Here is a 22,071-nt window from a genome sequence, read left to right as displayed (position 1 = left end):
ATATCCCTCCTTTCAATCTGGATTTCCAAATTTATATTATTTTTATCTATGAATACTTACCTGTCAGAAAAATACTTTTGAAACGAACCATTAAACGCCAACCGGTAGCCGTATCAACATTCTGCGCAGAGCTCAATTTTCTATGCGCATGGGCCATTTCGAAGGGTCTATTTTTCGTTAAGTTGGTCGTTCCTTTACGCACGGAGTTTACGAAATACGAATACTAACGTAACCCCACAGTATATGGAACCGAATATAACTAACTAAAATTATATTTACGAGGAATGGAAATTAAGCATGAACACGCAGTAACCCATCATTATGAAACTTGACCATTATTTTTTTTCGATAATCACTTATTGAGTTTTGACTAAAATAAACAAAACTTTATTTCACGTGAAGATTCAAGTAACAAGTATGGGAACTGTTATAAAACAAATTAATAAAAACATACGTTCGGTTTGAATGAAAATATCTTTATTGATCACACAAGTGAAATAAGGTAGTATGTATAGATAAATAAGAAACGAAATTTATATTGTAACTGTAAATTATTTCTAAATTTTTGATGGAAGTATCAAAAGTTCAGATTGTCCTCAGATTGTTAAAGCTGAAAATAGCAGTAAAGAAGGAGAACAATAAACTATATCACACACGCACAAAATTGCCTGTTTGAATTTTAAGGTCACCTACAGCTTCCAAGTACAAATAAATATAAGTACATCGGTAAAATATTGAAAAGCCAGCAGTAAGGAAAAGAAAATGTAATAGCAAAAGAATAATAAACAATATCTTTATTTGGCGGTGTTTCACTTGAGGCAACAAAAACACTGGTAAAGGATTTGTAAGTTTAATCGTATACAACAATTTTTGTTTTGCTCCACTTTTAGTATCAGCTATTTTTAAATTTCATTCTAAAGCCTTGGTCAACCTCTGTCATTCTTATGCAGTTATATTATATCTATATAGATTAAGTCTTATATAATAGTGCTCTCAGTGCATTTAGCATTTATGGTACATGTATGTTTTGAGACCCCATCTGGCATCGTAATTCATTGAGTTATTTGATCATTTGAAATTTGAAAAAGAAGAATTTTGTTTACAACAACTGAAAATTGATATACATAATGTATGTTGTTCACACAGATAATCTTGTGTATAATGTAGTTTGAACAATCATTAATTTTCGATCTCAAATATTTACGATGTAAAGCTTCTAACAATCTATATATTTGTTTTGGATTGGTATCTGATTCAATATACATTCTCCATATTTCTTATTAGAAGGTATTGTGTATCCAGTTTGCAATACCATTTTCCCTAACAACTGCGAATAAAAATACAGGTTTTTACCTGTTTATCAACGTGGAATGGGCTGAGCTGTCTTGCACTATTCCGGAGGAGGAATACGCATAACAAATTTAATCCGCATTGTCTCCCTATATTGCCAATAAATTCTCATTACTTATGATGGCTGTTGTATTAAACATTTCACAGGGTGGGATCCATAATTGATTGCAATATCTTACGCAGTATAGCGAAGTGCAATCAACCGTGGGCCTTACACGAATTTCGGAAAAAAATAATCCATGATTTTAGATATTACTTGACTAACACTTGCTACATTTAAAATTGCTAATAGGCATTTAAGATTGTTTCAGAAAACTGTTATAACTTTGGCATGGAAAATCACAATCGCACGAATTAATACATTAAAAGTAAGTGATGTGACCATTTGTTAGAATACAATAATTTACAGCTAGAGTTTCATAATAAAACAGGAAATATTAATTCGATTACAGCAAGGCAAATGAAAAACTAAATATAAGGTGTCACATGTCAAAATGTCAGTAGCAAAGGACGAGGTGTATCAAAAGTGTGCGTGGTCTCCATCACTATGACGAAAATGAAACAGTTAGCAAAAACGCATTCTGATCAGTATGGTGATAACGCAACCTCAAGGCACACTTTTCAGTACTGGATAGATATAATACTGATGAAAACGACATGGAGAATCTGATAACAATATATAAAGGAATGATGACGTCATATAGCATCGCGAAAGAGAAATAAGAATATATCGAAAATTGATTTATAGTCTTCATCGCCTGCACGTCAACACATCAACAACTATAATGAAAATAAATAGACACAACTTAAAAAGGTTAGTTCTATGAATCGCAATATGCTAATGACTTGTTTTCCTTTCAAAAATATTATTTTATTTAATACATAATAGAAACATGTCTTTAACTGAGAAATACTGTTAATACTGTATTGATTCCGTTAGCTTAGAACAACGACTGATTACAGATGTCAAGTTGTATGATACGGTCACTTTCTACTTTACGTTTATTTCAGTAAGTTGGAAAGACACATACCAGTAAGCTTAACGACATGTTTTCATGTTCATGTTAAAACGCCCCACTCTGCAACAGAAGCAGGTAAGAAAAGTGCCTCCTCCTCCTACTCCTCCAAGACTACCTAATACCATTAATACAATTGCCCATCCAGGTAACCCTAGAAAAATACAAAAGTATGTAAATAAATTGCAATATATCAAAAATATTTCTTAATAAAGCATGTACATTGTTTCACTATATTAGACATCTTGTGATTTTCTAATTTTCATTGACTAATACACTGTCACGTCTCATTGACTAATACACTGTCACATCTCATTGACTAATACACTGTCACATCTCATTGACTAATACACTGTTACGTCTCATTGACTAAAACACTGTCACGTCTCATTGACCAATACACTGTCACGTCTCATTGACTAATACAATGTCACGTCTCATTGACCAATACACTGTCACGTCTCATTGACTAAAACACTGTCACGTCTCATTGACCAATACACTGTCACGTCTCATTGACTAATACACTGGCACGTCTCATTGACTAATCCACTGTCACGTCTCATTAACTAATACACTGTCACGTCTCATTGACTAATACACTATCACGTCTCATTGACTAATACACTATCACGTCTCATTGACTAATACACTATCACGTCTCATTGACTAATACACTGTCACGTCTCATTGACTAATACACTATCACGTCTCATTGACTAATACACTGTCACGTCTCATTGACTAATACACTCTTAGTTTTCATTGACTAATACACTGTCACGTCTTATTGATTAATACACTGTCACGTCTCATTGACTAATACACTGTCACGTCTCATTGACTAATACACTGTCACGTCTCATTGATTAATACACTGTCACGTCTTATTGACTAACACACTGTCACGTCTCATTGACTAATAAAATGTCACGTCTCATTGACTAATAAGATCGTCACGTCTCATTGACTAATACACTGTCACGTCTCATTGACTAAAACACTGTCACGTCTCATTGACTAATACACTGTCACGTCTCATTGACTAATACACTGTCACGTCTCATTGATTAATACACTGTCACGTCTTATTGACTAACACACTGTCACGTCTCATTGACTAATAAAATGTCACGTCTCATTGACTAATACACTGTCACGTCTCATTGACTAAAACACTGTCACGTCTCATTGACCAATACACTGTCACGTCTCATTGACTAATACACTGTCACGTCTCATTGACTAATACACTGTCACGTCTCATTGACTAATACACTGTCACGTCTCATTGACTAATACACTGTCACGTCTCATTGACTAATACACTGTCACGTCTCATTAACTAATACACTGTCACGTCTCATTGATTAATACACTGTCACGTCTCATTGACTAATACACTGTCACTTCTCATTGACTAATACACTGTCACGTCTCATTGACTAATACACTGTCACGTCTCATTGACTAATACACTGTCACGTCTCATTGACTAATAAAATGTCACGTCTCATTGACTAATACACTGTCACGTCTCATTGACTAATACACTGTCACGTCTCATTGACTTATACCCTGTCACGTCTCATTGTTTATACACTGTTACGTCGCATTGACTAATACTCTGTTACGTCTCATTGATTAATACACTGCCACGTCTCATTGACTAATACACTCTCAGTTTTCATTGACTAATACACTGGCACGTCTCATTGACCAATACACTGTCACGTCTCATTGACTAATACACTTGCACGTCTCATTGACTAATACACTGTCACGTCTCATTAACTAATACACTGTCACGTCTCATTGACTAATACACTGTCACGTCTCATTGACTAATACACTGTCACGTCTCATTGACTAATACACTGTCACGTCTCATTAACTAATACACTGTCACGTCTCATTGACTAATACACTGTCAAGTCTCATTTGATTAATACACTGTCACGTCTCATTGATTAATACACTGTCACGTCTCATTGACTAATACACTGTCACGTCTCATTGACTAATACACTGTCACGTCTCATTGACTAATACACTGTCACGTCTCATTGACTAATACACTGTCACGTCTCATTGACTAATACACTGTCACGTCTCATTGACTAATACACTGTCACGTCTCATTGACTAATACACTGTCACGTCTCATTGACTAATACACTGTCACGTCTCATTGACTAATACACTGTCACGTCTCATTGACTAATACACTGTCACGTCTCATTGACTAATACACTGTCACGTCTCATTGACTAATACACTGTCACGTCTCATTGACTAATACACTGTTACGTCTCATTGACTAATACACTGTCACGTCTCATTGACTAATACACTGTCACGTCTCATTGACTAATACACTGTCACGTCTCATTGACTAATACACTGTCACGTCTCATTGACTGTCACTGTCACGTCTCATTGACTAATACACTGTCACGTCTCATTGACTAATACACTGTCACGTCTCATTGACTAATACCTGTACGTCTCATTGACTAATACACTGTCACTCTCATTGACTAATTCACTATGCTCACTGTCACTCTCATTGACTAATACACTGTCACGTCTCATTGATAATACACTGTCACGTCTCATTGACTAATACACTGTCACGTCATCTATTGACTAATACACTAAAACTGTCACGTCTCATTGACTAAATACATGTACGTCTCATTGACTAATACACCGTCATACAACTATACACTGTCATCTATCTCATTGACTAATACACTGTCGTCTCATTGACTAATACACTGTCACGTCTCATTGACTAATACACTGTCACGTCTCATTGACTAATACACTGTCACGTCTCATTGACTAATACACTGTCACGTCTCATTGACTAATACACTGTCACGTCTCATAGACTAATACACTGTCACGTTAAATGAAACTAATGCACACTGAATTCCCAACCAGCAGGCTCCGAAACATTCATCTTGTTATCAAATGCTTTGCCCTAAAAGGGGATTTCCAGTAATCTATTTTTGACTCTGCGATCCCTGTATCGCACTGGTAAAATATAAATGCAAGCTATACGTATAGCTAATTTTATGTACTGACACATATAGAAGTAATTGTGTACAATTTAAGAAGGAGTTGTTCCCCTTTGCTTGACTGTCCCTTATTTGGGGTACCGTATGACGTCACCTTTTGTAAAAGAATCTGATTAGCTAAGTCATCAGCCCTTCATCTAAGAAAAAAATTCACGGGCGCCATATTGGCAAACATTTTGTGCAACATTTTATTGATAATAACTCAACAAATTGCCAAAAAATTTGTGTTTTTGAGCTTTCCGGATCAACTTGTCATGGTGTTTTTCACAATACTCTACGTATACGTCTTCGCCGTTCCGGTTGGACAAACAGGAGTGTAAACAACGAACAGCCTGGCGTGCAGATTTCCCGATTTTGTGTGAAGTCCTTCGACAGCCACCAAAGCCAGAAAGTTTATTGAGAACAATACAATTAAGTATATCTATATTATTATAAGCATGAGTAGTAATGTGTATCGTTGTTTGATACTAGGACATAGTTTTGTACGTCGTCTGGAAAGATCCCTTCATACAGAAGCAGGCCTATCGCCTGATTTCAATTTAGCACAAGCGGAGATCAGTCTTGTGGGATACCCAGGTGGCACTGTACACAAACTTAGAACTAGCTCTAAATTACATGAACACTTATTATCATTGCAACCACACGTGATAATTCTACAGATCGATGGCAATGATTTGTGTGATAAATCTACGGCACCTGTACAGATAGCGACTGACATTGTACGTTTTACTAGCCACCTACGTCGCAACTAGGCCCGAACCCTAGAGGCATGCATCCCCATGTATATGAAATTCGTAGAGAGGAGACCAATGCTGACATTTTTAAATTAGTACAGTTATGTGAAGGTTTACTGATGTGGCGTCACAAGCGCATGCATGAAAGCCCACACGACTTGTTTTTACCTGACGGATGCCATCTTAACTCACTAGGCACTTCTAAGTTTTATCGGAACCTAAGACTGGCCATTAAACATGCATGTATGGCTCATAGTGAGGGTAGGTTTTAGCTTATTATAAGCGGTGATTATTAATGTTCAATTTTTACAGAGAGTCCAGCTTTATATCTGGCCTTTGGCTTGATATTTCAGTATGTACTATACGGATTATTTAATTTATATTACTCTTTAGCTTTTGATTGAATCTAATATCTCAGTTCAGTCAAACTGTGACAGGTTAATCAAATACAAGTTACAGCTTCACACATTGGTTTGATAATTCAGTACAGTCCAGCTACATGACTGGTTAATATTTTTAGTACAGCCCAGCTATAACTGGTATAATATTTTAGTACAACCCAGCTATGACTGGTTATTATATATTTCAGTACAGCCCAGCTATGACTGGTTATTATATTCAGTACAGCCCAGCTATGACTGGTTATTACATTTTAGTACAGCCCAACTATGACCGGTTATTACATTTTAGTATAGCCCGGCCAGCTATATCTGGTTAATAATTTGTAGTACAGCCCAGTTATTAATGGTTATAAAATTTTAGTACAGCCCAGCTATTACTGGTTATAATATTAAGTACAGCCCAGCTATGACTGGTTATATATTTTAGTACAGCCCAGATATGTCTGGCTACGTGGGTTTTATACATATATAGCCAATACATATGACTGTTTTATATGCTGGTCTTCTTTTTCCTTATACAGTGTCCAATTAATATGGCATCCAGACCTAAGTCTACCAGCTCACCTCCAGTGCCCATTATAAGCGCACCAGCCCAAGAAGACTCTGCAGGAGCCATTCCAGCAGCTACCATCTCCGCTATTAACAAAAACTGTAACTGCAGCAGTTTTGGAGGAGCTCCGAAAGCCACCTGCCCCCTTGACCAGTGAAACTACCTTATCATCATGTGAACAAGCTGCTGCAGCTGGGAGCTCAGCAACACAGGCCCGCGATGCGCCAGCTGTGATACCTCCGAACACTTCCGGCGATCATGGACATACGGACACAGGTGCTAATTTTGATATGAACTATCATGTACCTAACAGTAACAGTAATATGTTTGTACCTGATATGCCATTTGTCAAGCCACCACAGATATCATGTCGTCCATTATATCAATACGTTGCTCCTAAATAAAGGCAAAAAATATGGGATGGGGAATTCTTAGACCTATCACAAATTTTGGACGAGCAAACTGCTCCAAAGTACACTTTACAATTGGACGACTCTGGTAGTGTTGGCTTGACTCAGGCAAACCAGAAAAAGTTTTTAAATATAGAAAGATGGACAGATGCATTTAATATCTTTTCCTCTGTTTATAGACAGAAGTATCCAGAGGCCACTGAGGGTTTGGCTACTTACCGACATTTAGTTCGCAATATTGCGAAAGCCGGTGGTGCCTGGTATACGTACGATACTAGTTTTCGCCGTCTCAAGCAAACAGCCATAGATATGGATCGGGGCTCTTTAGAGCAAGAGCTATACTGCATAGCTATGACAGCATCAAAGTCAAAACCCCAATCATCCAATCGAAAACAAACATTGCCTTCATCTTCTCCGCATACATCAGGGAATCATACTTTTCGTTCCAATCCAGGAACCTGCTTTCGATTTAACAAGGGAGCACACTGTGGGGGTTGCTCCTTTTCCCATGTCTGTGGAAAATGTGGTGGCAAACACCCTTAGTTCAAATGTTCCGAAAAACCTAAACCAACCACAGCTTCATCCTCCTAACTCTAGAATATGTTCTTCTTCAGTGACAACACCTATAAATGTTGATGAACTTAGAGAGTATTTACAAGGCTACAGTTCAGATAAATTGTCATACCTTATTCGGGGTTTTACAAATGGGTTTCATTTACATTTTCAAGGTGAAAGGCGGCCACAAACTAGCCCTAATTTACAATCAGCTTTCACTAATCCTACCATCGTTCAAAATAATATTGATAAGGAAGTCAAACTGGGGCGAGTTAAGGGTCCTTTTCCAACTATCCCTTTAAAAAATTTGAAATTATCTCCCCTGGGCTTAGTTCCTAAGAAAACACTATTTTAGATTAATTCACCACCTGTCTTACCCTCGCAATGGGTCACAGTCACATTCTGTAAATAGCGGTATTCTCTCTGAATATTCAGAAGTCCATTATGCTGGCATAGAAGACGCAATATCACATGTGAAGCAGTGTGGGTCAGGATGTTTCATGGCAAAAACTGATATTAAATAGGCCTTTAGAATTATACCAGTTCTAGAGTGGATAGCTGTCACTAAGTTAAAATGTAATCATGTTATACATATTTTGGATGACTTCATGTTTGTAGAGGAGTCACACGACTTAGCAGAATCTGCTTTACAAAGGTTTATTTGGATGTGTAATGATATAGGAGTTCCCATAGCTGTAATGAAAACTTTCCCGCCTAGCCAACAAATGTCGTTTGTCGGTATAGCACTTGATAGTGTAACTTCTACAGCTTCACTACCATCAGATAAAGTTGAAAAGTCTATCATAGCTATACAATCTTTACTCAACAAGTCAAAATGCTCGCTGAAAGACTTACAATCTCTGATAGGTTTGCACAACTTTGTGTGCTCTGTGGTTGTGCCTGGTCGTCCCTTCCTTCGACGTCTCATTGATTTAACTATTGGAGTTTTTGAACCCTTTTATCACATCCGTATTACATTAGAAGCAAAGGATGATTTACGAGTATGGTTACAGTTTCTCCAAGAGTATAATGGGCGCACAATTTTCATAAAGGAAAAATCCCTGTCCAATCACACCTTACAGTTGTATACAGATGCTTCCTCTACTATTGGTTATGGAGCTGTTTTCAAAAATAGTTGGCTGTACGGCGTTTTTTCCTAAGTCATTTAGAAAGTTTAATATCTCAGTGCTTGAGTTTTACCCTATTTTATTAGCTGTGTATACCTGGGGTCACCTCTGGGCTAATCATTCCATCATCTTCTTCACTGACAATGAAGCACCCGTATCGGTCATTAACAAACAAACTAGTAAGGAGGAAACACTCTTAAAAATGGTCAGATGTTTAATTCTAAAATGTCTACAATTTAATTTGAATTTTAGATGTAGACATGTTGCTGGAAAACGCAACATCCTTGCTGATTCCCTTTCTCGGTTACAGATTGCCAAGTTCAAGACTCTCGCCCAACAGGCGGATGTTCTTCCAACAGAAGTTCCCAACCACTTGGTACCACACAACTTCTTCCAGTCATTGAACATCTACTGACAGCTTCCCTGGCACCATGAAGTCGCAATATTTATGATAGAGCTCTGAAATACTTTCAAGAGTTTGCTGTAGCAAGTCAATTTGACTCTTTTAGTCAACACCTTTGCCCATCTCATATTTCACTTTTCGTTGCTCATTTGTATTATCACAAGTTTTCACCTAGAACTATTTCTACATATTTGTCTGCTATTACCTATGTTCATAAACTATTGCATAGATCTGATTCAACAGCATCCTTCCTGGTTAAGAAAGTAGTTACTGGTGCGTATCGCTTAGCTCCTTCCATTGATATGAGATTGCCCATTACTGTACCAATATTAGACCGTCTCATACAGGCAGTGGTTCATACAGCCACAACAGCATACTACCGTGTTCTCTTCCAAGCAATGTTTTTATTTGCTTTCAATACTTTTGCAAGCGTAGGTGAAATCAAAATGACTGGCAATAATCAGAACAATTTACTGCTTTCTGATGTTCAGCTGGAACAATCTAGTTCTGGTCTTGTTATTAATGTGTTTTTTAGTCGCTTTAAACACAATCTCAACAATGCTCGACACAAATTCAGTTTTGGCTATGGACCGACAAAATCATCTGCTGCTAAAGCTTTGCATGATTATTTACTTTTAAGGGGATCAAATTCAGGCCCCCTGTTTGTTATTCCTGGCAACACCCCGGTCCCCCGCCCCCTTTTTGACAGACAGTTACACAGATGTCTAGCTTTTTGTAAGTTAGATAGTACATGTTATAAAGGCCATAGCTTTAGGATCGGGGCGGCATCCTATGTTGCAGAACAAGGCTATTCTGATGCCAAAATTTGTTACATGGGGAGATGGCATTCCTCAGCCTTCCGGAAATACATTAGGGCAAATTCAGTGATGTAGTGATATCATTTTCACTTAGTATGTGTTGTTTTTATATGTTTTAAATATGTACAGTATTTGCAAGTAATATAGTGTACATGGGATAGCTTGCTTGGGCTGGCTTCCTCATCTATACATTTTTTCCATGTGGTTTGGTTTTTCTACTAAATAAAATTTTGGTGTATTTTTAACATTTTCCTGTTTAGGAAAGCTTGCTTGGGCCGGCTTCCTTGTTCACATAATATATAGGTATTAAGTTTAATTGCAAAGATATTTGGCAATATAAATCTTATCATGGTTGACTTTAAATATTTTTGTACATCGCCTAATATGTGTTATTTTGTTTTAGTAATCTTGACAGGAACTTGCTTGAGCCAGTTTCCTGGATTTACTGTACCTCATAACTTTTTTTATTGTTTCTTTATATATATTAGCACCTGTCTCCAAACAACAAATTATGGTCAATGCAGTATAGGAATTCAGGGACTGCGTATGTGATGAATTCCGTCAACTAACTCGAACATTCGGAAATCCAAATACATATTGTGGAAATCTCCGAATGTGGACCATGAGGAAGATATATGTGATCAAAGTGTTGATATATTAGTGAAGAACTTGTGTATTTATCTTGCCATGCTTGGGCTTGGCAAGGTATATTAGTGGGAAAAATTTATATCAGCTGATATTAATTTTATTATTGAGTCCTTTTTTGAACAAACAAATTGACTGTTGATATACTCTACTTTAAAAACCTTGAACTGTTTCTTTCATTTACTTGAATGTGTTTTAAAGTGAACTTTGTGTGTTGGTGGGGAAGTTAAAAATCCTCTTTGAGATATTTTTAACTTTGTGGCCGTGTTCTATCGAACTCCCACCTTTATATCAATATTGAGATTATTCTAGATTATGTTATGTTTCATAATCTTTTAACATAATTCTATAAAACTGAATTATGTGTCAATTTGTTTGCATAATATTTGTTTTGATACTTTGATATGAGTTTTAAACAATTTTTATAATAAATATGTCACCTTATGGTGGTTATTTTCAATTCATTTAACTCTTTGTTTTCTCTATGTGGATTGTGCATAAATGCAAGCTATACGTATAGCTAATTTTATGTACTGACACATATAGAAGTAATTGTGTACAATTTAAGTAGGAGTTGTTCCCCTTTGCTTGACTGTCCCTTATTTGGGGTACCGTATGACGTCACCTTTTGTAAAAGAATCTGATTGGCTAAGCCATCAGCCCTTCATCTAAGAAAAATTTTCACGGGCGCCATATTGGCAAACATTTTGTGCAACATTTTATTGATAATAACTCAACAAATTGCCAAAAACCCACCCTTTGTAGACCCGCCCAATTTCTATTATTTTAGTTCCTCTTTGAGATTTTTTCATATTTTTAGGCCGTGTTCTATCGAACCCCCACCTTTATATCAATATTGAGATGTTCTAGATTATGTTATGTTTCATAATCTTTTAACATAATTCTATAAAACTGAATTATGTGTCAATTTGTTTGCATAATATTTGTTTTATTACTTTGATATGAGTTTTAAACAATTTTTATAATAAATATGTCACCTTATGGTGGCCATTTTCAATTCATTTAACTCTTTGTTTTCTGTATGTGGAGTGTGCATAAAATGATTCTACCAGGGCGGTATAATACCATATGAACATCAGCAATTGATAAATCTTACAGTCCGTCAATGAACATACAAAAAGAATATCATTCAGTGCTAGATTAGAAAGGAGCACCATAATTAGATTTGAATAACGAATTGTGAAAAACTGTGTACAAACCTCCGTTTTCATCGGTTTGGTGGTAGTTGATATTCAAATCCCCGGAAACCACAGTTCCGGTGTTTGTAACATATTGCACAAACATATCGTTTCCGCTGCTTGTCAGTGTTGGGTTCTTGTCACAATAACGGCCCATGAGTGGAGCTTGCTTGTTTGAGCCTGTAATATCCCCGAACATACAGAAGTAAAAAAAATAATAGCATTTAGTTATGCTTTCATTGTATGAAGTTTGAACAAATCCTGTTGATGTGTTCTCTAGTTATCGTCCGGAAACGAAGATTTGTGAAACATTTTTTAATTAGAATGACCTTTGTAGTTGACCTTTTCACCCAAAATTCAATCCCAAGCTATCTCCTAGCTATGTTATCATTGTATGAAGTTTGAACAAATTCCGTTGATGTTTTCTCAAGTTATCATCCGGAAGCTAAATTTGTGAAACAATCAATGTTTAGTAACAATGCCTTTTGTAGTTGACCTTCTGACCCCAAATTCAATCCCAAGCTGTATTTACCCATATGCTACTATTCTGTGAAGTCTGATTAAAACTCATCCATAAATTCTCAAGTTATGATCTGGAAACCAAATACGGAAAGACAGCCGGACGGACGGACAGACAGACAGACTGACAGACAGACGGGAACAAACACTATAGTCCCCTCCGGTTTCCCGGCAGGGGACTAGTCAAATCTGTCACACTGGGTTCGAAACAAGAAAATTTCAGTCCCATGAAAATTTAAAGTTTGGAAGCAATTGTTTTCAGATTTAAGAAATTTTAACATACGGTCACAATCTAAATTTAACACAATAAAGAAAGTAGCTATGCTAGTGATATAGCAGATATGATAAACGATATGAATTTTAATATTGATTAAACTAATATTTCTTTAGAAATCACATGACCTGTGGTTTTACGCTTACATGTATATTTTTATGTTATGGAAATATAATACATAAGTCAGTAACATATTTGCTACAGGCAATATTGGATTATGTAATTATAATCGCTATACCATCGTACACGTTTAAGTATGCATCACAGGAATTGCCTTGTGGAAGGGATAAGACCTCCAAAGTCACTTTCTCCGAGGAGTCTTCAGTGTGGATGTTCCATGATGCATTCACGTATCTACAGTTGAAAAAAAAATAAAATAAACAATGAATTTCACGGGATTGATATAATAACTATCCATATCACTTTTTCAGAGTTCAATATTATGGCGACACAACACCAATTAATATACTGTTTATAGAACAGCCTCCCAAAACATGCAGACATTCACACAAGAATATATTGCATACATCAGAGGTCGTCTTTGAATGACATTAACCCAACCAAACAGCCAATGGCCGACACCAGGAATAACCAATAGAACTTGAAAGTTGATGTACAAGTCAATAAAATGCTAAAAGTACGTCAATTGAGTTTTATCCAAAAGGAAATGGGAATAAAGAGAGAATATATGTGAAATCTTAGTATCAGGAAAATAAGTATCCCTGACCAATTACATTATACCTTATTCCTTTTCATTTTTCTGGATTTATTAGATGTTCGGTACCTTATAAATTATGGATATATTATTTTATTTATTTTCTATACAATATTAGTAACAACTACAACTAACTGTTAATGCAGTACATCATATTATCGTTGCGTTCAGTTGTAAAACAGTTATTGAAAACTGTTAATTAACCGTAATATTTCCATAGGAAAAAGTGTTTTTTACAAAAACAAAAAATGCTTTGTATATAATGTAAACATGCAATTAAAATCAACCAGATCGAATAATTCCAATAAAATGTAACTAATATCCGAATTTAACATCATACTACATGTACACCATAAATATTGTCAGATAATTCTGTAATGCTGATTTCAATTTGCTCAGTTTATACGTTATTAAAGAAACAAAAATGGTTTTTGAAACACAGAAACCAGGAAATGCCAATTGATAAAGATTTTACATAGGTAAAACATCATTGGTGATATTATGTGCTGTCGCTTCGAGTGTAGCTAATGTCGCTGTACCGATTATAAACAGTTTATACTTTGCACAATAACACCCAATGGCACACCGTGTGTTAAATATAATGTTAATCTTTATTTTTTTCTTAAAATATTTTTATAGATTGATTTATTTACAGTTGAAACAAGACAAACGAATTAGTAAAATGTAAGGTTTCACTAGTTTTATATATTTACCCATCAGCCTCTATAGAATTGATGCCATCTTTAGCCGTCAGTAGTGTGGGATTGGCGGACAAGGCAAAGTCTAAATACAAAACAAGGTGACAATTTTCTTTCAACTTTCTGGAATGTTCTGCTCATAACGAAAGTTTGATTTATTTTAGTAGGGTTAAACGCTTTTAAAAATGCTATAGTAAAGTAAAAGACTTGTCAACATTTGTATCAAAAAACTTCAGCTCTACTGTTCAGCTGTTGTCCTGCCTTTTTAAAATAACGTCTGTATAATATCTATTTTAGGACATGCTTTTTACTTCATGTCTTTATTATAACAATAATATGGTGGCATATTTCTGCCATCGAGTTAGTTTAGGTCGACTTAGGGTAACTCAACTTTGACCAGATAGTTATGTCGGCAAGTCGAGCTATAACATGACTTTTTGATAAAGTTATGTTGACCAGTCGAGTTATAACATGACTTGTTGAGATATTTATGTCGGTAAGATGAGTTTTAACACGACAAATCCACATAATCATATTGGAAAGTCGAGTTACACTATCGCGACTGACTATACTGGATCTCGTCGTAATAAGGTAAGTCAATTTTCCAGGATATAAGTCGACTTTCCGTGATGTAAGTCGGCTTGCCGACATAAATATCTCAACAAGTCATGATATAACTCGACAGGTCGACATAACTATCTCGGCAAAGTTACGTTACATAACTCGACCTAATATAACACGATGGCAGAAATATGCCACCATACAATAAGGCATCGCAACTCCAAGCCATTTAAATAACACGCCCCATGCAATTTCAAGCTCGCACTAGCAAGTTTTTTTTTACCTTTTGTATATCTTTACATTTAACCGGAACGTAATCAACGATTAATGTTAATGTCGATATGTTTTGAGCCAGAAGTACTTTTCCCCTCGTATCAAATACCGCAGCGTCTTATTCTCTCGTTCAGTTTTTATTTATTAGTGTGGCAGCATAAAAAGACATTACGCGGTTCAAAGAAAAAATGAACCACTTCCAAGTACTGCAACTTGTGTATTTTCTAACTCTTTCCAAAACGGGTGATTAATTTTTAATTAAGTCAATAACAATCAATTTTCTTAATCATATTCATATTCACACGCAAGTTAAAATGTACACTTACGTATCAGGATTAGAAGAACCACTTTCAAGAGATATCTTTTTCCCAGCATCGTTTCTCTGTTGGTCAGAATGATGTTGTAATAAATTGTATTGGATATCTCTGACTCCGTTGGTGATCTCTGAGTTACGTGATCTAAACATAAATGGATATGTTATTTTAAACATAGTAAATTTAAGATGAACATAATTCTGTATATTCTATTAATGTCTCTAATTTATCACGTTTAAATATAATCTTCAATTAAGCTATAACCCGTCTCTTTCAAGAAGATAAACGTTAAGTTTTATTTTCATCAATAATAGCTCATAAAATCCTTATAATTTTGATATTCCATGGTATAAAATAAAAACTGTCGTTTTCTCCGTATCAACGTAACACGAGCCTGTGCTTCGTCTCGGCGAAATCTAACTCATTACTCTCAGTGGGTGTCTTCACCGACGCTCGAGCATATCAGGAAAAAAAATCAATAAAATAACAAACAAAGATTATCGTATACCAGGTATATTAAAGAACAACAAAAAACTTTTATCTGCTTCTTATAAAAAAATAACGGTAGGCTATATAAAAAAGCAGAAATCTGGCTTAGTGTTAACGTGCAGATCTTCTGATCTTTCGATTCTCACCACCGGCGACAATTTTTTTTCGTTTTTTTTTTTTTTTTAGTAATATATCATGCAAACATGCCTATTCAAACTATTCACGATATCTGAAAATGAACTAATAATCAGAAAAAGTCTAATTCTGAGCAAACTGGTCTAAAAATAACCACCATGGTACTAATTTCCATGACCCTGGTCTAATATTACAGCAGCGGCCTAATTTTCAGTGATGGCTCTAGTTTTCAGTGACTGGGTCTAATTTTCAGTGACCGGGGGTTGATTTTCAGTGATGGGTCTAATTTTCAGTGACCGGGTCTAATTTTCAGTGATGGGTCTAATTTTCAGTGACCGGTCTAATTTCGGTGACCACAGTCTAATATTACAGCGGTGGTCTAATTTTCAGTGACCTGGGCTAATTTTCAGTGACCGGTCTAATTTTGGTGAACACAGTCTAATATTACAGCGGTGGTCTAGTTTTCAGTGACGGGTCTAATTTTGATGACCTCAGTCTAATTTTATAGCGGTGGTCTAATTTTCAGCGACTGGGTCAAATTGTGGTGGCTTCAGTCTATTACAGCAATGGTCTAATTTAAGCGACCGGGTCTAATATTGATAACGGCAGTCTAATTTTATAGTGGTGGTTAATTTTCAGCAACCGGGACTAATGTTGGTGACATCAGTCTAATATTATAGACAGTCAAGGCGAGTCCACCATTGAAGGACAGCGTATACGTATTAGATCTCGGCGAAATGAACAACTGTGTCTGATTGATTATTCAATGGAGTCCAAATTTCCTTATTATGTGCCGTTTAGTTTCTCTACTAGTTTGAATTTTGACACCATTTTCTAAAAACATCACTGATTATCCATGTCCAGCCTGAAATATATTTGACCGTCCGAATTATGACGACCTTATCTAAACTTACCCTCACTAGTCGATTACATCGTGCCATATCTAAAATTATAGCCAGGTTTAAATAAAATAGTCTGTGGTTATAACTAATTTGTTTTTATAAGATCGGTTTTGTATACGTATAGTGTATCGTCTCTATTGTAGCTTACGACCGCTATTTAGCTATACCAATATACTTCCAAGAATTCATGTTTACAAAAAGGAACTTATCGGTTTCTCAATACGAGTTTCATACTCATTGTCTAATGAAGATGACCTTTATTTTAAACTAAATGTGTGCAAGCCTCATCCGCAGACTCCATTTTTCAGCCTCCCGCTGTGATAGACAGTTTTACCTGTGCCCGCCGCATAACTGGTCATCAGAAGCAAGGACGAATTGATCTTTGTCGGAAGATAATTCTGCCGTTTAAAGTCCCATTACGTTTTCGTAATACATTTAATCGTAACCAATTATCCAATTTCGTCAAATGATAGAGTTGATATCCTTATGGTGATATATATTTCTTAATTAAAAATATCGTAGTTTAATCAGGATTGCACCAATGATGGGGGAGTCCACACGCGGGTAAATATCACATATGAGAACCGCTTTGTATAACCTTTGACCCATGGTATGTTTGTCAACTGATAAATATTGACAGACGACGCTAATGCATTGTCATCTTATTTTCGTCGTTTTTATAAATGGGTCTCTTTAAACATTAACTTAAATCCTACTTAAAATCTTTAAATCCTTTAAAAAACTATTATCAGAGATTGGTGATATGAAAACAGTTAAGGAGTTAACCGGAGAAGTTAATTACTTGGGAATATACAATGCACTCTACACAGGTAAGGGCGAAGCGAGTACACACGCTCGATTAAGAGGCAACTGAGGGGTATTACTTCGCTCTTTTGTAGTTTTGGCGTACAAGCGCGTGTTTAAAGGATTTGTGCAGCCATTTTTTTTTTTTTTATATAATACGTCAGGATATTGCTTTAGATGAATGAAAAATCGATTCCCATCCAACGAATTGTCTAGCTTTTAGCGCTATCGGTTGGTTTTGGTCGTGATTTACGGGTAGTGTCGACTACGGTTCAGAGATAATGAGCTAGGCGGTCACCATCCTCGATACTCCAGGGCTTCCGATCACTTACGATCTCTACACCCCGGGGTGTAGGGAACGTAAGTGGTCGTAAGCACTGATGTATCGAGGATGGGCGGTCACGTGGTCTTGTGATGTCGGAGTAGTCCGCGGCTACACAAGGTAAACCTAGTACTATACATGTATACAGCATATATACGTACAATGTATACGTTAGATCTACAATATGAGTTTTAATAAAAAACCAATAACCGTATAAACAATTGTTATTCATAGCTTTTTTATTGTTTCTTATTGTAGATAATTTATATTTTTGTATTTACAGTTTCAAAACATTCCATTTTTACACACAATTTTTGAATAGATCATTGATTTTTTATGGTTGTAAAACGTTTCTGGTATACATGAAAAAAAACAAATACAAAATATAACGCATTGTGAACCACATTGCCAGACCACGGCCGCTATCGCTGGTAACTTTAATATTTATTACGAACATCAATCAGTCTTGTAAAAGTTATATATTTGTTCTTTTCCGTGTAATTTGATAGACACTGTATATGCAAAAATGATGTTCGTAAAACCGTTAATCAGTCTGGACTGAGATTTAGATATTCCATGCAATATCTCAAATTGAAGATAAATTTTGAATGCATGTTAGATAATACATTTAAAATAGTAATAAAATGCCGACAGGACAATAAAAATCCAACTAAAAGTTCCCTTAATAAATTTACGAGTAAAATCTGACAAAAATAAAGCAATTTTGAAAAAAGGGCGAAAACGATAAATATCTAGTACTGTACGTAATTGGCGTGTTTTTTATATTTCAAAAACTCTTAAGGTGTTTTTACAAAGTAAGCCATAACGATGCAAAATTTTAATTTGTAATTTCACGATATTTGCACAGTTTTATAATTCGTGTTTTTCCTCGTGGCGCCGAAAATAAAATGTGAATTCCATATATTTTTATCTGTACATATTTTATTTACCACTTATGAAATTAAGTTTGGATGGTAGTAATTTTTATTTCCAGTTGTGTTCCCCTCCTTGTTATTGTTATATACAGAGTTGGGGCCCGGATGTACCTTTGTGTGACGTCATCGCCATACAGAGTTTTCCGTATATTTTGTTTTTCTAGCTTTACCGAACTACAATTTGTATGTTGCCTTTGAAACTTTAATCCATAACGTTTACTAAATAGCAGAAATACATCAATGATATTTCTTATATATGTTTCTAAATTACAGTACATATGTATAAGTGTAGATTTTAAATTCATTATTTCAAAATTATATTAAATCCTTAAAATAGTATATTCATTGTCGATCCTTTTGTATATCATACCGAGATTTAATAGTATGATATATGAACATTTATCGTATAATCCAAAAAGTAACTACATTTAGTGTTCAAATGAAGAATGAAATTACTGGTATACAGGCATTATAAATAGATATAATATTTTGTACCTTTTCAAAACTACACTTAGTGATAATTAGATAAGTGTATTTAGTGTGGTAATACTGTAACCCTTCTTGTATGACTATACATGTAGATTCGAAACGGTGAAAATACATGCTTAGAATTTTTACTAATACCTTAGAATTACGGAAGATTTCTATATGCCACGATTCCGTAATTACAGTTCTAGATTGGAATAATTTTTAAGGTTAAATCTTTAGTTGAAATATTTCTTAGAACCATTTTTGTTTCTGAATAAGTCAACTTCCATTATTGTTTTACCTGTGTACGACATATATATATGTAATATATATTCCTAGGTATGATAATACTGGGTTTAATGATATTTGGTCACTTCAACTATCTTGTACAGTTAATAGAAATTATCTTAAAACAATTATTAAACACAAGACTACAAGATCAATTTATTCAAAAATGGCATCATGAAATTGACAGTTCCTCGCGAGGACAAATGTATTCTTTTTTAAAGTCTCAATTCAATTTTGAACCATACCTTTTGAAACTGAATCATAACCAACGTAAATATCTGTGTAAATTTAGAACTTCTAATTTAAAATTCCCTATAGAGACAGGCAGATGGAACAACATCCCTCGCGAGGAAAGGTTATGTCCTCTCTGTACAAATTGTGTTGGAGATGAGTACCACTATCTATATGTATGTAATCATGAATCTGTTGTAGCATTACGAGAAATTTATATGCCAAGATACTACTTTACTTAATAATAATTATCACAAAATGAAAAGAATGTTTACTATATGCAATACAGCTCTATTAAGTAAAGTAAGTAGTTTTATTCAAAGAGTAATTAAGCTTCTTTAAACTATATAAGGAAAAATAGAATTGTTAGTTTCAATGTATTATTTAAATGTGCCTATTGATGACTGTGTCCATCTATTATTTCCTTCTTTATTTTCATTTTTTATAATTATTATTTTTTGTTCCTTTTGACCTCTTGTTGCATATGTACATATGTCATTAGTGAATAAAAAAAAATCTTGAAATCTTAGGTATGATCAGGTATATTTTATTTCCATTTGCTTTTACATTTTCAATTTAAAAATGGAGGTGACAATAAAAAACCTAGATCATAGATGTACGGGGTTTCCATAATTCAAATCACAATCCAATTAACGGATGTCCTAACCTGATTGACAGTAAGACTATAGCAAATACCCGATATAGTCCACCGAATAGCAAATTGCCCGCGGCCAGGTAATTACAGGTGAGTTCGATGAACGGCGTTGTGTACAGGTAAACAACATCCTGGTCCTGGTATTACATAACCATCAAACCAAAGGCATGGCTAATTATATATCCTATATCGGAGTGGTTCATTCGGTTTATAATGATAGATTTTTTTCATATTTTTTTCAAACCATTTGGATTAATTTGTGTCATATTTTCAATTATATTATTTTGGTAATAGGCTAAAATATTTAATTCTATATAAGATATTCATTGTTTTACTAGTATTTCACATACAATATCTCAGTATCTGCATTTACGTGAAAACCTAGTATATATGAGAATAGGCTAATGAAAAATAACTATATTACAGCAGTATTATAAAACAGTTCTATCATCTAATTAAAGGGAGAAAAGTTACATTTGTTAATTTAACTTTATTTTTATATCTAAATGCTCCGAAAGCAAATATATATATTAAAAACTCCAATTAGAAGCTGCTCGTGTAATTACCGTCTTACCGTCTTACACGATCAGATATTCTTTGTACTCTGAAACTGGACTGGAACCACTCGCAAATAGAAGATCCAGAAGAATACTGCAGCTTTTTTACAAAATAAAAAAACAATCTAGCACCAATTTACCTAACAGCTCTTCTTCCAGCTTTAGTCTCAGAAAATTCTCAATATAACCTTCGTAATGCCAATAATTTCTCTATATCAAATTATCGTTTACAATTAACAAATTCATCCCTTTTTCCCCTCTACAATCCAACTTTGGAACCAGTTAGACCTTGGAATTCGACAAAGTGTATCATATTCGGCATTTCAACATTCTCTTCGTAGTTTTAGAGATACTCAAATACCCATTTACTTTCTCATTGGTGATAGAAAAACATAACATTTTGCATGCCAGATTAAGAAACAAATCCAGCACTCTTAATAATGACTTATTTCAAGCTAATTTAATAAATTACAAACACTGTTAAAGCGGACATCCTATCGAAGATGCACATCATTTCTTTTTCGTATGCAACAATTATACTAATCAACGCCTAAAATTATTTCGTGAGCTAAATGATTTCATCCCGTTAGACCTGCACCTACTTCTATTCGGTAATTCTATTTTATCCAAGCAAGAT

At 34.9% G+C, this 22,071-nt stretch overlaps 1 protein-coding gene across 2 annotated transcripts; it reads right to left on the bottom strand.

Moving 5' to 3' along the window:
- Positions 1-460: 460 nt before the first annotated feature.
- On the bottom strand, positions 461-15,790 carry LOC138327637 (uncharacterized). Of its 2 annotated transcripts, XM_069273901.1 has the most exons (6): positions 15,661-15,790; positions 14,516-14,585; positions 13,326-13,441; positions 12,316-12,474; positions 2,382-2,520; positions 461-2,130 (listed from the first exon to the last, which is right to left on the bottom strand). In XM_069273901.1, the coding sequence occupies exons 1-5, from the start codon at positions 15,707-15,709 to the stop codon at positions 2,390-2,392; spliced, it is 525 nt and encodes a 174-aa protein (XP_069130002.1). In that variant the 5' UTR covers positions 15,710-15,790; the 3' UTR covers positions 461-2,130; positions 2,382-2,389. The 2 variants fall into 2 exon arrangements, with proteins under 2 accessions (XP_069130002.1, XP_069130001.1); XM_069273900.1 differs by having other exon boundaries at positions 461-2,520.
- Between the last annotated feature and the right edge of the window lie 6,281 nt (positions 15,791-22,071).

This window comes from Argopecten irradians, chromosome 7 (assembly GCF_041381155.1).
Source record: "Argopecten irradians isolate NY chromosome 7, Ai_NY, whole genome shotgun sequence".
Taxonomy (NCBI): domain Eukaryota; kingdom Metazoa; phylum Mollusca; class Bivalvia; order Pectinida; family Pectinidae; genus Argopecten; species Argopecten irradians.
The sequence above is the reverse complement of the archived record's forward strand: the minus strand, read 5'-3'. Positions and strand labels throughout refer to the sequence as shown.